Consider the following 25694-nt stretch of genomic DNA (forward strand, 5'->3'; position numbering starts at 1 on the left):
ATAAAAGAGAATTTGGAAAGTCATTATAAAATGTTGTTAGCATTAACATTTTCCTGCTACCATAGAAAGCTAAAACCTAGGGATCTTTGAAAAATTGTATGATTTAATGATGAGAAAGCATTCCAAAATTTCAGGGAAAATATCCACCCATTTCAACTCATTGCTGGCTTACCTTTGAAGTTCAAGTAATGAAAACTTTGATGCAGRTGTATTTTCTGTTGTAGAAGTTCATACACTAGGTTGGCTTCTTCTCCAATGTCTTCTATGTTCTTGTTAAGTTCAGGAAACTCRTAGGGCAAACTGTGAAGGGGATCCATCTGTGCAACGTTTTGTCTGAAGGGGAAAAGCAGGTTATGCAGAAGTCAGACCAGATTATTCTTAAACTAGAACTGAGTCACACAATATTTTAGAGAGCAAGAAATACATTTATAAATAAGCAGACACATTTAATTGTAATGGCTAATTTAGAAAAYCCTTAGTACAAACTGGAAAATTCCAGCATTTAAGTATATGATTCTGTGGGTTAGGCATATATTAAGGATTATTTTGTTCAGAGATCTATTAAAAACAGTGACTTAGTTCAGCTTCTGTGCGCTGATCAGAAACGGGACTCGATATGTAGGGATGGCTGGTAGAAAACAGTTTCTCAGCCAAGGGATTTTTTCAGAAGCAGTCTAGCCCTTACTGAAGATAGCCCTGAAAATCTCTGATGCCTGAAAGGGCCTCCAGTAAAAGGACAGGATGTCTCAAAATTCGTTCAACTTCAGAAATGGTATCTTCAAAGGCTTTGAAGCGCATGTCACAGCTGGGCATTCGTCCTCCTTTATCTTCCAGCTTTGCTGCAAACCTCATCAACCCCTGCACAGTCTGAGCAAGGGCAGAAATTTCMGTGTCCCACTGATCAAAACAGAGATGACACTGATGGCAGGAGGGAAAGTCCTTCTCAAAGCCACGGCCGCACTGATCGCAGAAGCGGCCGGTGACACCCGCACGGCAGTTACACGCGCCGGTGGCTTTGTCACACGCGGGCTGSCGGGTCCCCTCCAGGTTACACTCACATGCTGCAAGAAAGGGACAGCAGATTACRTCCAGTTTTTTCTTTTTTGTGGGATTAGTGCATGCAAAAGTTGCATTTCAAGATAAAAAGAGCAAACCAGTGTTTCAGTTAGAGCAAGGTGAACTACATAGTAATGGTTCTTCTTCATCTCTGACTTCCATCTTAACCACTGAAATAACAACATAGATAAATCATATAAACCCTTGTCCATCTCATACACACAAACATGAAAGGCTCTTTCTCTACGTGTGTGCCCTGTCTCGCCAGTGAATATAAAAAGTAAGCATTCATGTTAAGGCAGTTTCTAATCCAGTTGTCTCTTTTAATAATACTTACAAACACAATGCATCTGGGGATTGCCAAAGTAGTTSTCCTCACATTCATTACAACGTCTTCCACTGTAACCTTGCTTACATGGACACTGGCCTGTAAGCTGTAAAGACAGGTAGGATTGAATAACTTCCCGCAGAGCCATATGGCTCACTATATATTCTTTCAGCTGTACAAGGACTGCAGCAACACTGCTTGCCCACAGACTTTGAACACCATGGTTTATACACTATTGATCCACCTTTCCTATCTTCCTCCTGAAGGTTCTGAAAACAAAATTAATTCCGAGAAATGTCTTCACTAATGTCAGCGATTTTGTATGCTCCAGTCCACTGACGCTCTTTGAGAACTCATTCTCTGACTGTGATCTGAGAGGATTCTTTTCCTTTGCAGAACAGACTAATTTTTTATTTTTGCTGGCTCAAAGTACTCATCTTAACATTTCAACTTTAAACTACACAATATATCAATTGTAATTGAAAACCTTGAGGGTAGATTATGCACATAGCCCTAGAAAAMTGATTTTGTAATTCAGCTATTAAATTAAACTCCAGGGAATTAGAGTTTTGATAAATGCTAGCAGTTCTTTAAGGTCAAGAACTGAATTTGTTATAAAAAATAATAAATCAACTAAATAAACTGGAACAAACAGAAAGCATATTGAAAGAAAAATGTGCAAACACATCAGCAAGACCTTAGAGTCAGCTTCTGGTGCTCTGAAGTCAATAGCAAAATAGCTGTTGGCTCCAGGGGACCACAATTTCAGCCCTCTGTTCTGAAACGCTGTTTAAGTTTTTTTACATTCTAGCCCTAAAGTGTGCACAGGAATTAAAGACGAGAAAAGGTACTCTAGCAGTCCAATAAATGAGGTATGATTAATGTAATGGACACAACTGCTAGTTTATGAAAATAAGCACTTAAAAAATACTCATAAGACTCTTGGGTCCAAGCTTGGATTTCCTTCTTCCCTATATGCATATTTATGAGGCAATTTTTTCCTATGCAGCATCTTTTTACAAAGTATTTGTAAGATCCATTTGACAAAGAAACAACAGGCAAAGAGAAATTGCTTACCAGCAAAGMCACATTATCAGAACAGCACTTTGGATTTAATACTCACAGTGTGATTGCACCAACTATAAACTTCCAAAGAACTTTTTTCTTTCAGGGAATATCACAAAAAACCGATCCTCACTTTTAGGAGGGTCCCCACTAAACCATGTCAAAACACCAACACCCTTGTTCCTGGAAAGCAGAGGAATTTTCTTGCCTGGTTGCACTGGTTGCTTTGGGAATTTTTTGGATCACAGTCACAGGTCTGACATCCTTTTCCRCTAGCCAGGCCCCAGTAGCCAGAAGCACACTGGTCACATGTGGCACCCAACACATTGGGGAGGCAAGGACAAGCTCCTGTGGCTGGGTCACACAGGCAGGCTGCATCCCCCCCTGGGCACATGGCAGGGTGAACACCTGCCAGATTGCATGTGCACCCTGGAAAAAAAAGGACAATTAATACAGCAGCTGATAATTGATACAGACAGCTGATGGACAACCAGAGCTGGATTTAAACCTGTGCTGTAGCTTTACTTCTAGTGACCTTGAACACATTTAACCTCATATACATTACCTATCTTTCTATAATAACTTAAAAATGAATTTGAGAAAACTTACTGCGAATGTTCAACATTTTAATACAGGCACATAAAAAGAAGGCTTGGTGAATGTTGAATCTTATTAGAATGCAATGTTAAATATGTTGGGTAGGCTGATTTACAGTAGGCATAACCCAGCATGGGAATCCCCAGTAAGCCAAGTAAGATAAGAAGCCTTCACTGTGAGGAGCCAAAAGTTCTTGCTTAACATTTCTAACAGACATCTTCCGAGAATGAACAAGGGATGGGCTTGGACTGCATTTCCCAGAGATTCCCAGAAAAATAATTTCTCGACCATACTTATAATTATCTTGGCCATAGAAATTAAATCCTCAATCAKGCACATTTGTGAAAATTATTATTGAGAAAAATTGGGAGGAAGYTTGTGCCTTGCTTTTCTTGCCACTCTTGTTCAAAGTGCTGAGTTAYTGGCATGTCCTCATGAAAACTATTAAATTGCCTAAACACTCACTCTAGCCCCTTGATGAAAACAACTGGGAAGGCAGGGAGTTCAGCAAGTGATCATTGGGTTAACTGAGCATTGCTTAGTTGGTGTGAACCAGCAACATGGATAAACATTTATCTTTGATTCCCTTACTTTTGATTCCTTCCTGAAWAAGCTGAATGCACATTTATTTTTCCAACAGAGAATACTGCTCTCATTTCACAAATGAGTATTTCCTAAGAGTGACATTCAGTATGAGTTTAGTGAGACTTAGTAATAGATGACATATTAAGTTATTTGTATCACTGATATATTTATATTTGGTAAATAGAGAAATATATTTGTGATTTTTATATTTTGCTCTATTCATTTGCTTTAGTTCTCCTTCCAAGGTCTAGCCTCTTCCTAGCCTATTTTGTAAAAAAAATATTGGTGGTAAAACACAGTTGCAGTGCTGTTACTGACTTACTTTGACAGTTTTGATGGAGGGCTGAGCCAAAATAACCTGGTTTGCAGAACTGGCAGTTTGCTCCATGGGTGTTGTGTAAACACTTGGTGCATTCCCCTGTGACCCTGTTACAGGATTCTGGGTCTGTCAAATCAATGTTGTTATTGCAGGGACATGGTGCACAGTCAAGCCCAGGGCTGCTTGGGTTGTTGTAGAACCCGCTAGGACACCCATCACACTGATTGCCTGTCAGAGGAAGGTAAAAATATTGCTAGCTGATAGGAATTCAAGTGAAACATGCAATTTCCAGAAATATTGTTAAAAGATTCAGACTGTCCAAATTTCCAATGGAAAACATCCACCTATTTGAGACCATTGCACTTTAACCCTTTGATCAGTTTAAATTACATCTTCCCCATTAAATCTGATGGAAACGCACCCTCCCCATCCCAGATTGTTTATACCAAGGAAGTCCTTTCAGTAAGAGCAAACAGGTGCCCCCTCACACAACACTTCCAAACATCTTTTTCCATCAAAGTCCATTCAATGCCAGCAGTCAGAATTAACCATATTTGCAGCATCTTCCTTGGCCCTTCACTCCAACAGCAGCACTGGAGGGTGAGGCATGCCCAGGAGTTCAGATGAGCTCATTTGAGACAGCTGAGAATAGAAACTTCATTTCTAAAGTGACCATTTGAACCATGAAGCAGTCACTTTTGGGCATAATGTCCAAGAGTTTCCTCTTATGGAGAAATACTTTCTCTGATTAGGAAATCTTATCAGCTCTTTTTGGTGCCCTATTCTTTCCCATTTGTGTTTCCAATGCTTTTTTTTTTTAGAGATAACAAGAAACTGCAGTTCTCCCCCCCACTTTAATGTTGTGCCTTTGGAAAGGAGGAGATTTCCAGAGAGCAACATCAGAATAAATAATGACCTCACTGTATCCACATAGGTGAATTCCTTTTTAAAACACTAACTGCACAATTCCCATTCTTCCTGGACAGAATTTACCCACATAATTTCAGTAAACCTAAGTGTTAASTCTTCTTAACTGTTTTATTACCATTACCTCACTTGTCATTTCTGAACACATGACAGATAGAGGATGATAATTTTTTTCCCTTAGATTAATTTTAGTATTGTCAAAACCAGTCCTTATTTTGCTTCATACCTGAATATCCCTCGAGACAATTACAAATTAGTTGTGCAGACTGGGAGTCCTGGTAACAGGAACGTGCAAAATACCTATTGCTTGTAGGTGCCCCTGGGCACATGCATGGGCGACAGGGCTCTCCAACCAGAGGATTTCCATAATAGCCATCCATGCACCTGCCAAASCAGTCAACACAAAGCAGGACAAATTGTCAAGTGCACCATGCAGGTGAATCAATTTATACATATATGTATGAATTCATATTCCAGATCATTGTAATGCTATCTCCATCAATTGGTATARATATATCAAGCTTTAAAGGTGTTCTAAAATGGAAATTCAGAGCATTCTCRAAATCTGAAGCAAAAAGATAAAGATGTATTTTCCTTTCATGGAATGTTTGTGAAGACTTTCACTTACTCTGGAACAATTTTAATCTAAATTATTATGATATGGCATATCACACATGCTCTGCATAGGCAGCTAAAAGATGCTATGTAAAAGTTCTGTATATTTGCTTATCAGCAAATACATTCATTTGTTTCCATACAGACACACAGAGTGGCTGGCATAGACATTAAAAAGTACTGGCACAGGAAAACAAAAGCAAAGATTCATTAAATGCATTCAGAGAATATTGCACATTTTAGATGCAACATATGTTTTTGAGCCATGCTCGTGTCTGACATACTCTGCAAACCTGGAGTCATGGCTCTTTCGAGCTGTTGGTGGCTACGCTGTTACCCAGACTGATGGGGGSCTTTCAGGGTTCCCTGGGGGCTCAGCCACCCTGCCCACCACTGCTACCTCTGCATCCCAACCCTCCTTGGTCCTGTCTCTGCGGCAACAGCAACAGAGCAGCTTCTGAAGCATCCTCAGTATCTGATCTGCTTTACTRTGGCAAAGGGGAACACAATTATCCATATGGATACAGTCAACTGTCTGTCTGATTATCCTCCCCCGGGGTCTGGTGATCCTGCAAAGCCACAGGACAACAAGCACTTCAGTCTCCCATTTTTAATCTGTTTGCCACCGACAAGTACAATGGCCGAAGATGGTATTGTCTAAAAGCACTGCAAGAAAAACCCAACAGGTTTCATGGGAAAATCCTCTTAAAAGTGAATTACAAGTACAATCCAGCCAAACTAAATGAAAACTAACTTAATTTTGATGTCCACGTTGAACTGTTGCGAGTAGATAGAATGAAAAAGAGGAGCAGTGTTCTGAATGGAACTGGAACATGTGGGAAAAGTCATTTGTTTGTCAGTAGCCAGGCCCAGTTTCATCCTGGTTTAGGTATGTGTTTCCTGAAAAGGACATTAATGGATTTGTAGACGCCCAGCTTGTTGGCATTTTGGAGAGCACCAGTGTCTGCTGCAGCCTTTGCAGCACTGGCCATCAACTGACCTTTCACAGTGGCTTCCAGCTGTAAACCCACGGCAGTTGAGGCACACTCCGGTCACAGGGTCACAGAGCTCTGTGTGCCCATTACAAGGGCAAGGACGGCAGTGGGGAAATCCAAAGTACCCAGGCAGGCACCGGCTGCAGCGCTGGCCATCCACCTCCCGGCGGCAGGAGCACTGCCCTGTCACCTGGTCACACAGCGTGCTCAGTGAGCCCTGGGGGTGGCAATCGCATGCTGCAAAACACCAAAACAAAGCTATGTCCTTRAGGATTCCTGCCAGCCCATCTCAYCRMTGATGCYGCTCAAAGGCAGCCAAGCAGCARGGATGRARGATTTGTTATTTGTGGAAACATTTYTCATATTGCTTCACATATAATCTGGGGTTCAAAGCCCTAAAAATTTGGGCATGTATGAAGAGCCAGCGAGCAGCACTGGTAGTGGTGCAGGCACTCACCGGAGCAGCCATGGAAGCYGAAGCCGTAGCTGCCCGCAGAGCAGGTGTCACAGCAGCGTCCCACAACGTTGGCTTTGCACTGACACTGGCCCCCCAGTTTACTACAGYTGGCATTCAGCGACCCTTGGGGATTGCATTTGCATGCTGGAAAGGGGAAAGAAAATCAAAACAGGTTTTGTTGTCAAGGAGTGTTACTGCTCTTATCAACTTGCAMGTTTCACACTTTAAAACAGGTAGGAAAGAGCTTGATCATTCTTATCAGAGGTTCACTGACCTGATGATRGACATGGTTTAGATAATTTGATGGTGTAGTATCAATGGTGATGGTTTATCAGGCACCATGTGCCATCATCCCTGGAGTCTTACCAAGGGATCCAGCTGGCCCACAGCATCTAAAGAGTGGACTTAGAAGCAGCCAGAAAAGTAGGAAAGTTTCTGCCTTGGCCATATGGTAAAGGCATCTGAATCAAATGCTCTTCAGAAGACATGAAATCACTGCCTGGTCCCTGTCATGCTGCTCCATGAAGCCCATCAGGAGTGATGAACTCTGAGATTCATGCCACCAAGAGGTGTTTGCAGCACATTCAGGGTTCAGTGGGGTGTYCCCTGCACATCCATGCACACCCCACACTGACCAGCTTCACTTCTACATCACCCTGGGCTGAGAGCTCTCCATATCCTACAAGCTCAAGGGAAAACCAGCAACTGCCTCAAAGAGCTGCCTGTGCAGGCTGGGCCTTACCAAGAGCACCGTTGTGAATTCGGGCTGACAAGCTCACTATGAGCCGCRCACACGCTTCGGGCAGGACGTGAGGCCCAACTTCAGATGCAATTTCAATACAGTGGTACTTCTGGTACTCATCTAAATCCCTTTCACTGCATAAGTTCTCCACAGAGCCGATTCTGGGAATAAGTCCAAGCTTTGTCATTAAGAGAGAAAAGAAAATATTTTTGCTTAGATATATTGAAAACCAGAATTTCCCACATTCCCTTAATGTGCTTTCCATTGCAACAACAGAGGCCTTGAGCACTGGGTTTCCAAATCTGCAGTTGTGCCATTCTGTCTTCTAAATTCATATTTATTCTGAAGGTCTAGACATTCCCTGAGTTCTTCAAGAGAGACTGTGTATAAAAAATAAAATTATAAAAGACTCAGATATATGCTCAACACTGGTCTTGCTGYGTTTTTTTAGTGACTCCAAAAGCAGTATCTGCCAAAATTTTTACTTGTATTACTGTGATAGAGAAAAATCAGCTGAAGGTTCTATGTCCAAGCATAGCCAGCTGTTGTCAGGTCCAGTTCCACAGAAATAATTCAGAAATGGACCTAAAAATATTTTTCTCAAGAGAAGGACCCAAAACTAACACCCAGTTCCCAACTTGATGGAAACTTGGGAAATATCTGGACCTGATTCCCAGAAAGTACACAACTGATTTTACTTTTCCAATGTCATCTTTTAAAAATATCCATGATCCCGACAAATTAGAGCTATTTTTAAAAATAACTAAGTRATGAGGAGTTGCACAAATTTATATCTATAAACACAGCATATATTGTCAGCCTATATGGATTGTGTTCACAGAAAATGAGTAGCAGATAGAGATATATACTCTGACTATCAACATATGCAACAAGTATGACTTGATCTATTGCTCCATGAAAATTAATCCAGACACACTTCTGCCTTTCCATACAAAAACATGCAAACACAGTGTCAATGGAGACAAGCAGAAGCTGAATTTCTTTTAAAACACACTATAAATTATTTAAAAATACTTCGCACAAGTCTGTGTAAAAAAAATTATGGTGTATAAATATAATCTCAAGGGACTTGTGGCAGAACTACTCACTGAGTCAATCAAGATGAATGATTTTGCCTTTTTGTCAGAGGCAGAGAGCTGAGAAAAATACACATTCACAGAATATTCTGTTCCCGGCTCCAGGCAGACTGGCGTTTGCMGAATTGCAATCCTGTTTAGCAGAAATAGAGCACAGTTATAGCAAGGAGTCAGAACATGGCAAGATTGTGGGATGTTGTGAGCTCTTCCATCCCTCTGTGCTTGCAAACTAATCCCTGCAGCCTGGAGCAAGCCCCGCTGCTGTGAGGAGCACACCCAGCCCCATGCCTGCAGGCTTTGGGAAAGCTGCAGAACTTCTGATGGATGATTCACCAAGTGCAATKTCAACCTGGAGAGATTAAATTGAAAATGGCAGATTTTATTACCTCAAGCAAAGGGGTTTGCAATTCACTGTTCATACCCATCCTTTCTTGTCCCTATTTGATCAAGACATTGGTCACATCCTCTTAGCTTCTCTCTATTCTTTACACAGGTCCAAGATGAAAAGCTGCTTTTGAGAATAGGCTAGGACAGTGACTTAAAGCAATATTTTCTTTCTATATTGAAGTAGCTGCAGTTGGATCTTCACCAAAGCAGTGACCAACCCCACCTGGATCTCAGGCTGCTCTCCTGGGTTTGCAAACATCTGCCAGACTACGGACTGAGCATCAGACTCTTCCTTAGAGCCCACACATATTGTGGTGTGCCAGCAACAGAAAAGGCCACACATGTGTTTCTGATATTGCCACTTTCCTACATATTTTTTTTTGCTCTGCAGTGCTTCAGTAAAGAATTGTACGYAGATGATCTACAGAGAAAAAGACAGGAACAGTCAGACCTCTTGGTAGCTGGGAGATGCAACTCATGTGGCTCGTGTGAAAGGACTTTGTTTTTGCAGCGTTGACCTGACAAGATACCAGCAGGCTGAATGGCAACACTTGCAAGCCAATCTTCCAAGAACTATAAACAAAAGACAAAAAATTATGGTAACATTTTTTATCTGAAAAACCTACTTTTTCTTTGCAAGGGTTAATGAAAGCCATCTGAATGATTGCACACTGCAGTGACAAAACAGATTTTTTCTTTACTTCACTAAAAAACAACATAATTTGTGAAAATTTCATTGTATTTGCAATGGCTAATGAAAAGCAGAGACGGAAATGGGAGCTCATCTGGTTCAAATGAAGAGTTCTGTTAGAGTCTGTTAGAGTTGTTTCTTTTCTTAGCACAATGTTATTCTGGAGATATCCTTCATTAGCTGCCTTCTCACACATCTAATAAGAAATAATAAACATAAAAGACTCTATAACAAATGTGTTTTAAACCCAGTTCTTCAATCCTTAGAAAAAGCTACCTCAAACCAGCCCAATGAAAAATTGTTYTCATGTTTTAAGACACTTGGAGATTTTTTTGCCTCAGAGTGACAGGCAGAGAACAGAATACAATAACAGGAAAATCTTAAGTTGTGGGAGTGTCCCAGAGAATTGCAAAAGAGTAAGGCGTATGCAAAAGCTGGTACCAATAAAACACTTGCTTGTGTTTTGAAGACATGGATGAGGACCTGAGTTTAACCAGATTTGGATTAACAGATTTCCCTAGACATGTCTTCATCATTGAGAAATCTTCTCCAGGCAAAAAATAGTAATTTGGCTATTTTCCTACAATTTTCACACATCTCAGAGTCCAGCTGGAACAACTGGGGAGCTGGATATTTGCAAAAGCCATGGATAAATATCTATGCAAACCACTCCTGCCTGTGCACATTTTAGTCCCTAAAAATATTCCAGTAGGAATACAAAATTCTTCGTATTAAGGACTTTGTATTAAGGACTAAAAGGAACTGCATTTTCCATGTGGCTGATTTGTGAGTAGAAGTTCAGTCCAAGTAAATGTGCCAAAAGAAAACATTCAGAAGATGAAATCTTGGCTGATGCTTAGAAAACACTTGTAGTGCTAATTTTTCATATTTGAGTGGAAAGGGTTAAGGGAGTCATTGAAGGACATATTACTCGGTTGGTAAGGCAACTTATTACTGGGTGAAAAGGCAAGTGATTTTAATTTAAAATATAAAGAACAGGACAATTTGCTCATCCTGTTTTTGACAAAATAGACCCTGCATCTATCACAACATCACAAGGAACACAAGACATCACAAGTACCTCAGGCTCATAACGAATCGTGATGTCGAAGTCCATAGCAAAGGGAATGTTGTTGATGGCAAATCTCAGCCCAGCTCCACTGGGAACACGAGCAAAGCCATGTCCTGTCCACGTGACAGCCCGACCAGGGCTGGGCTGCCGGAACACCACTGCTGGAACCAACTCCTGTCCAAACTGCATGGCACCCTGCAAAGACATGTTTCATTTTCAACACAGAGAGTCAAATTACACAAAAAACAAACTCAGAAAAAAACGAAATATTTTTACCATATTGTATACCTATTTTAGCATAGAGTCTCATTTTGTGAATAAGATCAAGATCTAAGACCTCTCCCAAAGGAAAAGAAAAGCTTCCTACAGGTTTGCAGCAATAGCAATAAGAGGGACTAGAATAACCCACTTACCTCTAAATATCTGACATCTCCAAACATTCATGTTGCAAAACTTAAACAGAGTAAGCCTGATTTCATACATGGCTGGACCTTTCATTATAAGCTGAATACAAAAATATCAATACTTAAAAGCAGAGCAAATGTGTCAGTGTGAATAATAAAATGTGCAACTCAAGTGCTAACCAAAAAAATGGATTTAATTTGTGTCAGGATTGTGATGTCTAAGACTGTGAATCTCATGTGCTCAGACATTTCCTTGMCCTTTGTTACAAAATAAAATTTTATTATTTGGTGTAAACTTAAGTAACTACTCAAGTACTACTTTACCTGTTCCAGTCCAGATTTTCTAACARTTCTTTTCTTGTTCCTGTTTAATATAATCTTTCCATTTTCAATCATGAACTCATAGCCTTTCTTCTGGAAGTAGATGTCACATCTTGGARGAGTGCTTGGCTGAACCTATGAAGTAACAAAGGTGGAGCAGCACTGTCTCAACAACACTGAAGGGTGGTAAGCAACTAAATGAAAATCCACATTCTTTAAACAAGCTCTATTCTCTGCTGGGCGAAGCTCTAAACTAAGGCCCAGAAGCTGCTGAAACCTTTTTCCCTTACTCCCTTAAAATTAACTTGCACTTTTCCCTCATAAGCTGTGTCCCAGACATCTGTTTTCCATTTAATTATTGGACTGTAGGATGATTACTGGTTGTGATTATAGTTAAATATTTGTGGATGCAAATAAACTTTTTTATTATTATTACTTRTACATCTATARCTTCTGTACAACATGCCAGAGAAGAAATGTTAGTAAAAGCATAGATAGAGGAAGGGATGCATTCCAGGCTTGCACTCAGCATGGGGAACAAACACCCCCATGCTGAAGAGGGRAAAAAAAGCCCCAATTAATTTTTCTAAAAACATTACAGATGGATGATGCCAAATTCTTGAGGAAATTGGGCTACAATCAGTGTCTTTATATAAGGCTGCAGGAATTAGTCCAATGGAGCAGAGGGTAATTTGATTCTTCCCTTGTTGGAAATTCCCAGAAATAAAACATTTCATGAGAGCTACTGGCAACTCAAACACTTTCCTCTAATTTAAATAATTAAATTAATTTCTCTAATTCATGCTAGACCCGCCTGCACTTGAGAAGCAGCAAGGGCAGCTTTGCAGGTCATACCACRCTGCAGGGACTGTCCCTTTTTAACAGCCACAGTTATGGGACAGTCATGTCCATGAAAAGCAAAGATGAACTGAAGATGGTCAAGGGATTTGCATTGTATCTTCCTGTTAAAGACCTGCTCCATCTGCTCCACAAGCAAGGGCTCTTCTCCTCAGCCTCAGCTCCCATGTCACCAYTGCAATGATCCCCTCTCAGCAAAAYACCTAAAAAGCCAAATACCTACCAAAGGTGCAGAGCCAGAAAGGGGCTTTGCATGCTCAGCTTCATAAATATAATAATCCAGGGGTAAAAAGAAGTATCCTGGAGCTGGTTCATTGCACTGGCGGCTCACGATGTTGGGCAGACACTCGCACTGACCATCCTTTGGCGAGCACCTACGGGAGGAGTTGGTGAAGGGAGGATATCAGTGTGGCACAGCAGGGTCCTCACAGCATGAGGGCAGCTCAGACTCACCTTTGTTCCACCTTTGCTTAATTTCTTCCATTGCTGGATTGCCTCCATTACTAAACTTCTTCCTATAACCCACCTCCTCTGCTGTCTTCCCATGACTTCAGAGTCCATGACCCGCTTTGTCTTTCTCTGTTCCATATCTGAAGCTCTGACCCTTTTGTTTCCTGAGCATCTGTTACTATCTATTCGAGTATCATTTATCTTTTTCTGTAAGAATCACTATATCACAAGTCTTAATAAGCTGTCACCCACATTTATGAAAGCAGGATATGAGATCAGAAGGACCTTTGATGTGATATGGAATGTTTTTATATACWTACACTCACATTTAACACCCCAGGTGGTTTACCTGTTCAAAAGGAGCTGCTCTACAGTACAGCATGTGACTGTGTACTCCTGTGTCTGAAGTCTAATAGCAGTAGGGAAGAGTCAAACAGATTTTGGGGGGARCCCAACTGAAACCAAGCTTGCTTCTAAAACTATCCATTTTAAATAGGAGCCAGGAAAAAAAAATACTATCATTTAAAGTAGATKTAAGAAGCTAAGTTAAAAATTTAACTTCTAACTACTAATTTCTAATAATATTAGGGCCTCTGGTTCTCTCAAGGCATACATTTTATATTTTATATTAAACACATCTTGGCTCAATTTGATTCAAGGTTGGCTTCAAARGCAGTATGTAAATCTCTTTATCGCAAATAAATTTCCAAGACCTCCACCCACTTTGCACTRTATATGATGAAATTCCACCTACATTCTATTTTCCCATCTGTACATGACTGTACCAACCTAATCAGAAAATCATGCTTCAAAGTTTACAAAAATTAAAACTAAGAAAGAACTTGAAGGACTTTAACTTACAAGTTATTCTGGGATCCACCAATATCACAGTCACATGGAGAACAGCCATACAAGCTCTTGCCAAGACCCCAGTATCCTACCTGGTGCAAAAAGAAAGATTCTTGTATGGCAAATATAAGTATGCAAAGCAAAACTTGTTCTGCTGGATGAACAATGCTCTGGAGCACTATATACTTGGCCACAGGAGATTGCATCTCTTACCAGATAGCAGGGGTGCTCAATCATTGCAAGAGCCAGGTATTTACCTATTGCTTGAGCAAGGAAATTGCTTTGCAAACAGCAAAGATGGACCAACGACATAATTTCACATTTCCTTTCCTTCCTGGGAGTGCTCCTCCWGCTACAATTTGATTGCATAAATGTTTGGTACCAGTGAGAGAGAAGCAAACATGTCAATGCAAAATGGGAGCATACAGCTGTAAAATTACTTTAAATTTTGACTAATTGTTTACTTTTCTGGCAATGAAAAGGTRTGAGGTGGGTGAAAAGACTTCTAAAACCATATGCAGAAGCAATAACAAAACCTGAGTACTTACAAGGCATTTTTCACAGCGTTGCCCTGTGGTGAACCTCTGGCAGAGGCACTCTCCTGTGGTAGGATCACAGATGGAGAAGGGCAAACTGCCCAAGGGATCGCAGTTGCAGGCTGCAGGGACAGAAATGTGCAGTTATCTCTGGAGGCCCCAGTSACGGCAGCAGGACTGGCATTTACTTGAGATGTGACATCAGCATGCCAGGCAGCCTCCATCCTCCACACAGACAATCTGCAGATGAACGTGCCCTGGCACCCTCCAGCCCTCAGACTGCCCTTGGACAATGGATCATTTCCTCGGTGGGTCCCTCTCTGGAGAGAGCAGAGGCACTGGCACGAGTCCTCAGCAGTGGTTTGCCATGTGCTATGTGCTGATCTGCACTGCAGTCCTTGTGTGTGGCTGAGCCTCTGGTGTGGGCATTACACGCTCACAAACCTACAGTGCACCTGGGCAGGGGTGGGACATGTTTTTCAGCAAGCCTCTCTCAGAAAAATGGTTGGCTGGAATTTTTCATGGCAAGGCAGCAGCTTCTCTCATCTCAATCTCCYGTATCAATTAACCTGCATATTTAATAACAGTTCTATTAACAACAGCTGGATGTGTTATAGTATACTATGCATTCTGAAAGTGATTTTGCATTTTTTCAGTCTTGGAGGCTGCGCCAGAAACCTTGAATTACATTGACATTAAAATACAGTAGGCAACTACCAGTGTGTGGATCTGTGCATTCAGCTACCTCCATGCCCTAGAAATGCTTTGGCAAGAAGGGGTGCTTTACGCACGCTGGCAGCCCAGGGGGTCGCTGCGGCTCAGCCCGTAGTAGTTTGCCCTGCAGCGGTCACAGCGAGCACCCTCCACGTTGTCCTTGCAGGGGCAGTGGCCCGCGACCGTCCCCAGCGYGGGGTCTGTGTGGCTCTCACACGCRCCRGCGTGCAAGGTACCCTCTGGATCACAGTCGCATGCTACAGGCAGGGTCAAGGAGACAASAGAAAAAAAGCACATGTAAGCATGAAAATGAAATTACAGGGCTGCTGGTAATCTACCCTTGGATGCTTAAGAACTTTTCATGYCAATCAATTGCTACAATTTAATTACACTCAGAGCATTTTCTCCATCCTATGTTAATACTAAATTTAGGTCATCTTTCAGAAGAATAGCTTTCATATCTGAAAGACTATTTTCTTGCATATGGGAGGTATCTAGCAAAAGTTATTTACTCCTCCTATAATTTTGCACCTCTTCTGTAATCCCTGAAGGTCACAGAACCAACACCACTACTGGTATTCATATTTATATTGACACTCAAAAAAGATGATAGCTCTGCTGGATTTCTAAGCTCAGTTTAGCAAGGAGTTGGAATATGCAACTCTTTTTACAGTGCTTGTTTGAGGATACTGTCATGCAGCTACTTTGTAAGGCAGTTTGSATATTTTAAGTTTGGTAACATTTTTTACAACTTGTGGACATTTAAGCATGGTAATGGCCATAGAGCTCAGAGCAAAGAGAACCAGAACAACACTGTTTTGAGCCATTCTTACAGAAGCTAAAAAGGGGTGCTTACGGAGGCATGCCTGAGGATCTGAGATGTCTTTGAGTGGATCCTGGTAAAAGAAAGGTTTGCACTTGTCACAGTGTTGTCCGGTGGTGTTGTCCTGACAGTCCTCACAAACCCCACCGCTGACCCCGCCGCTGGCCTGGTACAYGGCCATATCAAAGTGGCATCTGCTGGAGTGGTTGTTGCAGTTACAGCCTGAAACCAAAAGAGTGGGGTATTTCTCACCATGACTCCTACTGTGGTCTGGCCACCATTGCTGTCTACCCTCAACACAGGGTTACTGGTTACTTGCATGATTTCAGTGCCCAGCAAGATTATTCCCAGGCCTTGTGTGTTACWCCTGTGGGAAAACATTGGAGTCTTAAGACAGAACTGTGTCCTAAACTTGGAAATGCAGGTGAGTGTGACTGGTATGCAGTGGGGAACACTGCTCTGCTGAAGAAGGCTCTAGCTGAATATTTCTTACAGATCCTAACACATTATTTTTGTTTTACCATATTACTCATTATTGTGGAAATAGATAATTTATTGTTTTGCACATGTGAGTGAAAGAATTTAGACAAGGCTAAATTATTTTTTTTGCATTAACTGCTTTTTCCTCTCTTTATTGTTTTTTTTTTCTCTGTATGAAAAATAAGAACATGAAACAGCTCTTCCTCTTGTAGAGCAACACAGCACTTATGGATGCAAGAATCTGTTTTTCTGGATGAGGCATGAAAAGGCCTCCCTCCCATAAACCTGGCCATCTCATGATGAATCGGATTAGGATTGTGCTACACCCACTCCCAGCTATTAAAAAGGAAAATATCATGTTTGAGTTACGTTTGCAAGCATTATCTTGTGTCCCTTCAGCTGGCCTCCAGGGAGCATCATTGTAGAAATCTTTACATCTTTCACAAGACAAACCTTCAGTGTTATGGTGGCAGATACATCTCCCATGGACCTGTAATGTGGTGAGAACAGAGAAGAGGTAAGGTGACAAGAGATGAGAGATCTGTTTAAGGTATGCCAGCAAGATCAGGAAAATTCAAAGCTCTTTGGCTCCCTCAGCTGACATAATTTTCAATTATCTGAGTAAAAGTTCTAGAGACTGCAAAACTGCAAACTTTAACCAAATCATTTTAAAACCACTGAACAACATTTTGAGAAAAAAAAAAAAAAACTTACAGAGACATCAAAGAAAACTTCAGCATTTTAGATTCTCTTTCTCTCTCCCCCCTACATGTCTTCATATTGAGACACGTATTTTCCAGGAGAAAAAAAATTCTTGTTCTCATAGGGAAAGAGTTTGCACTCCAGTTCCTGGAGTTTTTAATAATCCATTTTTCATGGGTTAGCTTTCCATTATCAACTATTCTTTGTGCCAATGCCTCTTCTCCTGCTGCAGAGCCCCCAGGCCCAGCTGGAGTGTGGAATGCACCCAACAAGTGGCCATTCAAGTCTGCACACGCCACAGGCTACTTACTGCATTACATTTGCACCATTACAGCTCTGGCATTTTGCTGCTATTATCAACATGTCTTGTCCCAGTTGTTTTTGAAACACCACAACAGTGCCAATAAAGACAGCTTCTGTGCATATCAACCCAGGGTTTAAAAGAAGAGTCTGCATKGAAACATTTAACAACTAGCAGTTGCAGATGATCAATCCAAAGATTATCAGAGACCTTCCTCCATCTCCCTCCCTCCATCTCTTTGTTCTCACGTAACACCAGTAGGGACTGCCCTTTTTTGGAGACAGCATTAATGACACACCATCCCAGACTGATGGAAAACATCTCCCCGCAGGTTCTGCACGGAATCACACTGGCTGGCATGGCCATTGCAAAAGCAGCTGCCCCGCACAACCATCTCATAGATGGCATAGTAGTACTTCTCAAGGGGATCGCTGTGCCTCCTCCCAAGCAGAGCATCACCAAGGGTGTGGAGCTTAGTAAAATTGATCCTTAGGTTTGTCAGTGTAATGAGCTCTGGAAGGAGAGAAGAGAGATCAAGAGCTCAAATTCAGTTTAAAATGAACAGTATGAAATCTTCAGCTTGAATCAGTCATCCAAAATTTTTTTCCACAGTGAAGAAATAATGAAAATTATCCAATATTGGCCAAGGCCAGTAATGCCTACAGTGCCAGGGCAAGGACCCACTCCTGGCACACAGCTGCATAAGTGTTAGCATCCTGCTTGGTATGCTCTGCATTTTCCCAGCCACCGTTTTCATGGGTTCATGTGTACCACTGGGACTGCTCTCTAAAAGCAGAGTTGATAGGACCTGACCCCAGATGGAAAGGCAGTTTAGCCACATGCATGAGCTCTTCAGAGYTTTGCTGTTTGCCCCCAGGGCTAGACAGCAAAACTGGCCCTTTTTATTCATTAATAAAATGTCTCTCTAAGACTTTCAGGTACTTAATTTTCAACATTACTGACTTACACCAGTTGAGCTGTTGACCCTTTCAGTGTACAAACAAACAATACCAGCGAAGTATCYCTGGAGAAAACCTGTAGTGTCCATACCTTGGATATATGGCACATATGGATTTTCTATTTCAAAGCTGGGATCCAAAGCTTTTAAAACAACCTGCAAAATAAATCAATAGTGTTCTAGAGATGAGATGAGCAGCCACCAAAGGGATAAAGGACAGACCTCTGCCTTTAGCAGACACAGACAAGATACCTTCAGCTCCATGTAGGACCTGAACTCAAACAAAAACAGGGACTTGACAGTACCTCGCCTTCTGTGGAGGGCTCGATGTCTGAATATCTTGAATCACAAATGACTTCTCCCACACTTTTTGCTGGACCAGAAGAGATGTTGGGAAAAGAAGCTGCACAATCATGTGCAAAATATCTAAACACTTTCCAGGTCTGGCCAAAGTCAGTAGAGCGCTCAACCAGCATTGCTGCAGGCCGAAATGTCTGCAAGAAACATTTCAAGTATTCCCCAAGCAGCCATTAACAAGACACCTCAGGGGTTATTATATTGATATTCCTCTTTGRAGGATGTTAAAATTTTGTGTTTGAGAGCTTATACTCCTGTTACAGGTACTGTGATGGCTACATGGTTCTCTGAAAAAAGCTCATTAGACCCTCTCTAGCAAAAGGGAAGGGTAACATTTCATATAGATACAAGATGACTTTCTAAGTAAGGAAGTTTACCATAACAATATAGGAATTTTGTACAAAAATAATTGTRATCATCTGGTTCATAATAGATACCCATGAGCTGAACTAAATTGAAAAAGCAACTGCAGTTCAGATATGTCCTAAATTTTAATTTTGCAAAGTATTTTTTCAGCTTTAATTCTTGGATTTATAGAAAATAGGACCAGAAGGCATATGAATAGGAAGCCATTCAGTCTATCCTCCTCCCCTAAGGCAGGATCAACTATAATTTAACCATACTTGACAGGTGTTTATCTAACCTGTTCTTACAAACCTCTAAAGATGGAGCTTTCATTGCCTCTCTAAGCAATTTATTCCTGTGGTTAAGTAATTAGTGTGTAACATTACATAAAATCTCTGGTAAAATATGTACCTTAAAGGTCAGGATAAGATGGCTGAACTGGAATAAAGTTTCTAGGTCCAATCTAATGCTGACATGGTYGATGCCTGAAAAGAGAATGAAAATGAAATTCACAACATGTCCATTGAAGGGGTTGCTGAGACAGTTTTCTCATGGAGGATTTAAAGATGCCTTTTCCAGCAAAGCAGCTAGACCCTCTAGGGCATCCTCTGTGCACAAACCCATGCAGCTGGACCACCTTCTCCAGAGTATTACAATGTGCTGTCGTGCTGGCACTGTCACCAGAAATGCTGCATGTCACTGAGACTGCAGAAGGTGGCTAAAGGTCCTGCTCACATAATTTGGGCTGCAAATGATGGTCATGGTAGGGTTCTGGGTTTRTGTCTTTCTGTATCCAGTTAGGTCTATTTTTTTTTTAATGCATTCAAATAATTTACTTATTTCTAAGAAAGAAAAATAGAACTAATAAAAATGAGGTATTTTCTTCATGTGAAAACGTAACTGTTTAACCCTTATATACTGACAGATGTGAAATTTATCATGAGCAGAGCTACTGCACCAGGCATCTTCCAAAACTGCAACAAATATGGGAAAAAAACCCACAAGTCACAAGTCTCTCTGCAGAGAGTTGAAGGAGCTCAGCTGATTTCCCCATTGTTCACATCTGCATGCACCATCTCAGGACTCTTGCTGACCAGGCTGTGCATGAAACCTCATCCCAGAAGAAAGATAGTGAGAACAAAGAAAGCTCCTCTCACAGCTGGCTCACAGCTTTATTGGCAGTGGTGTCCAAAGCTGGCAGATCCTTTCTAWACTCCATGAAAAAACAAGGCTTATGGATTTTCAGTTGGATACTCGAAATAAAGTAACATATTATCTTATTTTTCTATATCTAAATTACCAACCAGTCAAATGTTTTTTACATAATCACTATATGTCAAATAAGACAGAGTAAATGTTATTCCTCCTAGCACGTCTCTTCCCTGAGAAGCTGCAAGGGTACCACCTTCATCAATGCTGGGATCACACACATCCTCAGCAAGGTGCAGAGGACACCAAGCTTAGTGGTGSAGTTGACACATGTGAAGGATCAGTGACCATCCAGAAGGAGCTGGAAAAGCTCAAGAAGTGGGCCATGGGAGTCTGATGAGATTTGTAAAGGCCAAGTGCCAGGTGCTGCACCTGGGTTAGGACAACCCCCAGTATTAATACTAGCTGGGGGATGAAAGGGTTAAGAACAACCCTGCAGAAAAGGAAYTGGGGAGTATCAGAATAAGGGAGCTGATAGCTGATAGCTTGGCTTAAAAAAAAAAAAAAAAGGTAATGGGTATTTGTATTTTACACACTGTCTTTACATTACATCTTTAGGTAAATGTATCTTTTGCCCCAAATGACTATTCCCTGACAGGCAGACATCCTGTGGAAAATACATGGCCTCTATGTATAACCCAGCATTTCCACAGGTCCTCTGGCCAGCTCTTGGAGCTTAAAACTCATCCATAAAAGAACGGTCTTTATGAAATCCTATACTGCTACACACAAATGGGTTTAAATCACTCAGTATTACAGAATCAAAGAACACACATGGTTTTGTTTCAYCTCTTCGTGAAGGCAACTTTGTGAAAGTCAATTACATAAAGAGATCTCACAGTAACATCTTGCAGTAATATTTTTTCTTAGAYACTTATCATTTTCTGACTGCCACCACTTCTTTTTCCTTTCAGGCTCAAATGTTGTGATAACATTTTCAATCATGTGACTGTTGTGCTGGGTGTAGGGATTATATGGGTATCTGGAATCACAGAGAAAGCACTTTTCTTCAGCCTAGAAAACAAAATGAGCAGAAAAAAAGCTTAATTTGGTTTCTCCACTAAGAATCAGGTGGATATACRCATATTTATGCCATTGCAAGACTACCAGGTGGGAGGCTGGTAGGGATGATGTTGAAAGCAAAAATCAGTGGAGCAAAAAGCCCAGGACCTGGGCTGGAAACGACCCAGAAGGAGAATGGTGGAGAGACACCCCACTTAGTGYACTCAGGATCCACTCAGAGAACCATTAGGAATGGTTTTAACATTTTTGCATTAAGAAAACACCTGGGAATTATTCACATCTAAATAAATGAAGAAAAATAGATTTACAGGTATGGCATAATTAATGTATTTTAAACAAGATAATTATGTATTATATTCAGTCATTCTATCTCACACCTGACAAGTGTAGGAATGCACCCTTTAGAAGATGAGAGAAATACAAAAAATACTCTGTCATCTCATTTCACAAAGCTCTGGTAAGGAGAGSTCAGATTGTTGAAGCAGTTGGCAGGACTGCACACACCCCCTCTCTGCTTTATACAGACATACAATATGACACTGGGGCAATTTATGTTTAAGGTTGCTCCATAAAATCTGCTCCAAAGAACAAGCATGTGCATGTCCATRCAAGTCATGTCTGGCAGATCCCATTTGCCTCTGAATTGTGAGGCTTTATACTCTCYTCAACGCTGAGTGCCCTGTTTTTCCCTTTCAAAACATATGTAAGCAGTAAATCCAATCATTGAGCTAAAACCCACTTAACCTACATTTTWAAAAGAGTAAGATATATTAAAGACTGAAAATGATTTGCAGTGCTTCTTTTCAAACACAAAGCAGTTGAATTCTAATTTTTTTGCCATCTGAATCCCAGCTAAATCCTGGCTCTTGGTAGCTTGCCATGTCGACTAATACCCACTTTCATGAGTCAGGTTTGCTCTTGCCATGAAGCCTGACACAGGTCATCAAGGGAGAAYTGGGGGAGAAAGAACTTTGCTTTATAAGAATCAACATGTAAAGCTTCCTGCCCTGTCTCCAGCAAAGCATTCAAAAGGTGCTGGAGAGAAARCAAACTGAAAGTCAAGTGGGACTCTGATGCACTATAGGCGACAAACACATTTAAGGCAAGCTGATGGAACAGAACACTTTGCCAGAGTGTGTCTCTCTCATGAGCTCTGAAAAGCAGCAATTTGTAGTTTTCACCGTCTTCAGGAGACAGCCACCAGGGGTCAAGATATGTTGAAGCAGCATTAAATTACAGGGATTATTGTGGAACAGCTGCTCCTTGTCATGACTCTGTATTTACATAATTCAAAGGATAAGTACAGGAAAGTGAAAATACTAATTTTTTATTGCTCTTTGATCTTTCCCTAAAAAGCAAGAATAAAAGGCAATCATCCAGCTTTAGGGCCAGAAAGATGATTCAGGCTATTTCATCAACGGAAAGAGATATTTACATTTTGTAGAAAACTGGATACAATGTGCAACTTGGAGCAATGCCGGGTTCCATRTCCATACTTTACTCTGCAAATGTGTCACACCATTAAGCTAGAAGSTCATAAACTGTAATTATTTTCAATTGCTTGTAAATTAAGCTGTATTTTAACTTCCTCTTCAGCCTAAGCTGTTATTTAGTGAAAACATTTCTATTTCTGACAATTTATTAGCTCAATGGGGCCAAGTCCTCTAGGATGTGCAACAGRGGAATCCTCATTTCTGCCTGGCACACCTCCCATACACCCCGTGGTCCCCCCACAATCACTGTGGCCAGGGAGTGAGAGGCATCCCTCTGGCCAGCCACATTTTGGATCTCTTGATGCACCCACATGGCTGAAGACTGGACTACAGCATGAGATGTTCCTTCCCCAGAGACAGCTCTCTGCTTTCAGCAACACTGGCCTCATTTCAGATCAAAAACRAGGAGAGGATATGTGTGAATCTCCTAACAGCCTCAGCTCTCAACACCATATGGACATGCCATCCAGGGAAGGYCCTGCAGCCAGTGGGACCCCACATTCCCTGCACTCACATCTACAGACTGTGGGCTTCACCTCTGCGGCATGAGTGGGAAGAGTGAAGCTCCCTCAGAAATCCCTGTGCTCAGTCCCTGTGCATCTCAGGGATGTTTCTCCCCCATGAGAAGATACACATCGCTGTGGAGGCTGTTTGYTGCCAAACCCTCCATCTGTGCTGCAGTGAGGCAAAGCCTTCCACCAGACTTAATGTCACACTGTCTGATGATTATTCAGACAACTCCCACGGGCACTTCCTAGTCTGGGCAAATTCCCCATACAGATGAAGATCTGGTAAGTAAGAAGTGTTCAGTTCATTAAAAAAGAAAGAGCAAACCAACCTCTARGTAGCCTATGATGCAGTACTTCTGAGGGCTGCTCATCCCACAGGTTGACGAGGCTGTCAGCTGCTTGCTGCGACCCCGGAGAAGGTCCCCAAGGGCTGGGTGGCAGGACCCAGCATTACAGTCATGCTGCGCTTGCTGGGGTTTTACCAGCACTGAGCATAAAAGAGGATCAAAGAAAGATTAAATTGTTTTGTACACCCAGCAGTATTCTCYAGACAAAATCAGTTAAATCCCAACACCAGCAGAAAACGAAATTATCCTTTGCCTGTACTTTTTGTCCTTAGTTATACCTTTTTTGAAGAACTTTGGTAATGAACATACTTGCTGTAAAATAATCATAAAAATATAGCTAGCATATTGCAAATCTATGCTAAAAATTAATTTTTCAGTGCATTATTTTTCAGTAAAAATGCCAATCTGCCATGAGCAACAATTTACTATGCTGCCTGGTGGGCCCTGATAAGCCCATTGCCAGCATTTCTACAAAAGAATAGTAAGCATTTCCATTGACTCAGTGAGCAGAGCCAGGTTTGAATTAATTCCATTTACTTCTGTTGATTTCCARGTTATAATGGTGGAAATGGGACCAGGATTAATATCAGGTGTGCCTCAGATTTTGTGTTAATTTTCAATKAATCCTTAGTCCAGTGTCAGATCCCATGGCATGGTCATTAATAAATAAACAGTAATTCTGAATTCTCCACATAATTGCAGGATTTTTTTTGCTTGTTTTGCCTGAAACAACTTTCTTTCTAAGTATCTTCCCCATTATATTAAGACTTCCCTTACAGGGCTTGTCCTTTTAAACAAGTTCTGTCCTGAAACTCTGAAAAGGAATGGGTACCTYGAAGGCTTTGTCTGTTCAGCTTAACTTGGCTCAACTTGTTAGAAAAGGCGCCGTTAAAAACTGATACATAAAGATCCCACATAACACTAGAAATTCAACTACAAGAGTAAAAATACAGCATTTTATAGCCAGATTTCAGTCTATGGCTCAGGYTATAATTCAGATGATGAGTGACACTTGACTCTTTAGGTGTAAAGCAATACCTGTGTTTAGTTAGCCTGCTCTTTTTATTTATATGAATCCATGCTCATTGTTCATCAGGAGATGCTGATTGTCCCTTTCAGAACCTGAATCAGACTCAATTACAACATGTATGTTTTTTTGGTACTTAAAGGTTTTATATCACTCACATGCTCTAGGCAGGAGAGTGGGGAATAAGGATTCACTGTCATGTGTTTCTCAAAAGCATTTTCTTAAAAGAACTTAAACAAAATCTTGGAGAGATACATAAATCACATGTTAATATTTCAAAATTGGCCTGAGTAATGCAGCATCTGTACTTACTGAGGTGTAAGAGGATGGCCAGCCCCAGCCTCATGCCTCCCCATCAAACTCTGACTGGTACTGCTGCAAGAGAAGAACTGGTCCATCACTTGGTGCTCTCTCTGACCAGGGCACCCCTCGCACACACATGTACCCAGAAAAGTAAAGTGACAGAGACGCAATAAAAATATAAAGACTAAAAAGAAACCCTAGCTTTGACTTAGTTATAGAGAAAAAAAATCTCATGATGGAAATTTCAGCACTGAAATCAGGATGAAAGCAGAGGGACACTTCCTAAAGKCTTACAGAGAAGACTGTGAAAACATTCACTCTTAGTGTAAAATAAAACCAAATGCTATCAGCTAAAATACCGTAGTATTCAAATACAAGCAACTTAATTTTAACTGGATCCAGCAGGGCTGTTTGCAGAGATGTAGCTCTTTCTTTGGAGGTTCTTGTTTCTTCTCATTAACTTAAAACACAATCAGCAGTCCTAATGATGACCCCACTGAAAATGCCTCATGTCAAGTGCAACAARTTTGTCAGAGACAAGATATAAGCACATTATAAAGCTTGTGAAGAAAACCAGGTAATGTCAGTATCAATGCAAAAGACTCATACAGGGGAATCTCAGAATGGGCCCAAGGGAGGTTCATTGAGGCATCTTTCCTCTTCCTACTTACCTGGCGGGAAGTGAGACTTGCTAACACAAAACTTCTGTTGGAAAAACAAAAGACAGCCATGAGTAGAAAACACAATGCAGC

The 25694-nt window shown here is 41.2% G+C and overlaps 1 protein-coding gene across 1 annotated transcript in view; it reads right to left on the reverse strand.

Moving 5' to 3' along the window:
- The window catches only part of LAMB4 (laminin subunit beta 4), a 36986-nt gene extending 12001 nt beyond the window's left edge, over nucleotides 1–24985 (reverse strand). Inside the window, exons 1-26 of the mRNA XM_057370039.1 lie at nucleotides 24952–24985; nucleotides 23595–23752; nucleotides 21120–21254; nucleotides 19443–19517; nucleotides 18635–18823; nucleotides 18422–18485; nucleotides 17670–17884; nucleotides 16738–16858; nucleotides 15922–16110; nucleotides 15143–15322; nucleotides 14364–14473; nucleotides 13828–13907; nucleotides 12740–12890; nucleotides 11662–11793; nucleotides 10943–11128; nucleotides 9622–9743; nucleotides 8796–8916; nucleotides 7687–7864; nucleotides 6945–7088; nucleotides 6493–6724; nucleotides 5104–5261; nucleotides 3954–4178; nucleotides 2658–2878; nucleotides 1394–1490; nucleotides 686–1061; nucleotides 173–333 (exon numbers count right to left, since the gene is read on the reverse strand). Coding sequence (XP_057226022.1) covers nucleotides 173–333; nucleotides 686–1061; nucleotides 1394–1490; nucleotides 2658–2878; nucleotides 3954–4178; nucleotides 5104–5261; nucleotides 6493–6724; nucleotides 6945–7088; nucleotides 7687–7864; nucleotides 8796–8916; nucleotides 9622–9743; nucleotides 10943–11128; nucleotides 11662–11793; nucleotides 12740–12890; nucleotides 13828–13907; nucleotides 14364–14473; nucleotides 15143–15322; nucleotides 15922–16110; nucleotides 16738–16858; nucleotides 17670–17884; nucleotides 18422–18485; nucleotides 18635–18823; nucleotides 19443–19517; nucleotides 21120–21254; nucleotides 23595–23752; nucleotides 24952–24985 — 4054 coding nt within the window. The remainder of the gene's footprint in view (nucleotides 1–172; nucleotides 334–685; nucleotides 1062–1393; nucleotides 1491–2657; nucleotides 2879–3953; nucleotides 4179–5103; nucleotides 5262–6492; nucleotides 6725–6944; nucleotides 7089–7686; nucleotides 7865–8795; nucleotides 8917–9621; nucleotides 9744–10942; nucleotides 11129–11661; nucleotides 11794–12739; nucleotides 12891–13827; nucleotides 13908–14363; nucleotides 14474–15142; nucleotides 15323–15921; nucleotides 16111–16737; nucleotides 16859–17669; nucleotides 17885–18421; nucleotides 18486–18634; nucleotides 18824–19442; nucleotides 19518–21119; nucleotides 21255–23594; nucleotides 23753–24951) is intronic.
- Nucleotides 24986–25694: the final 709 nt, after the last annotated feature.

The sequence above is a fragment of the Malurus melanocephalus genome, unplaced genomic scaffold (genome assembly GCF_030028575.1).
Source record: "Malurus melanocephalus ecotype Western Australia unplaced genomic scaffold, MMel_1.1 scaffold_118, whole genome shotgun sequence".
In the NCBI taxonomy this organism is placed as follows: domain Eukaryota; kingdom Metazoa; phylum Chordata; class Aves; order Passeriformes; family Maluridae; genus Malurus; species Malurus melanocephalus.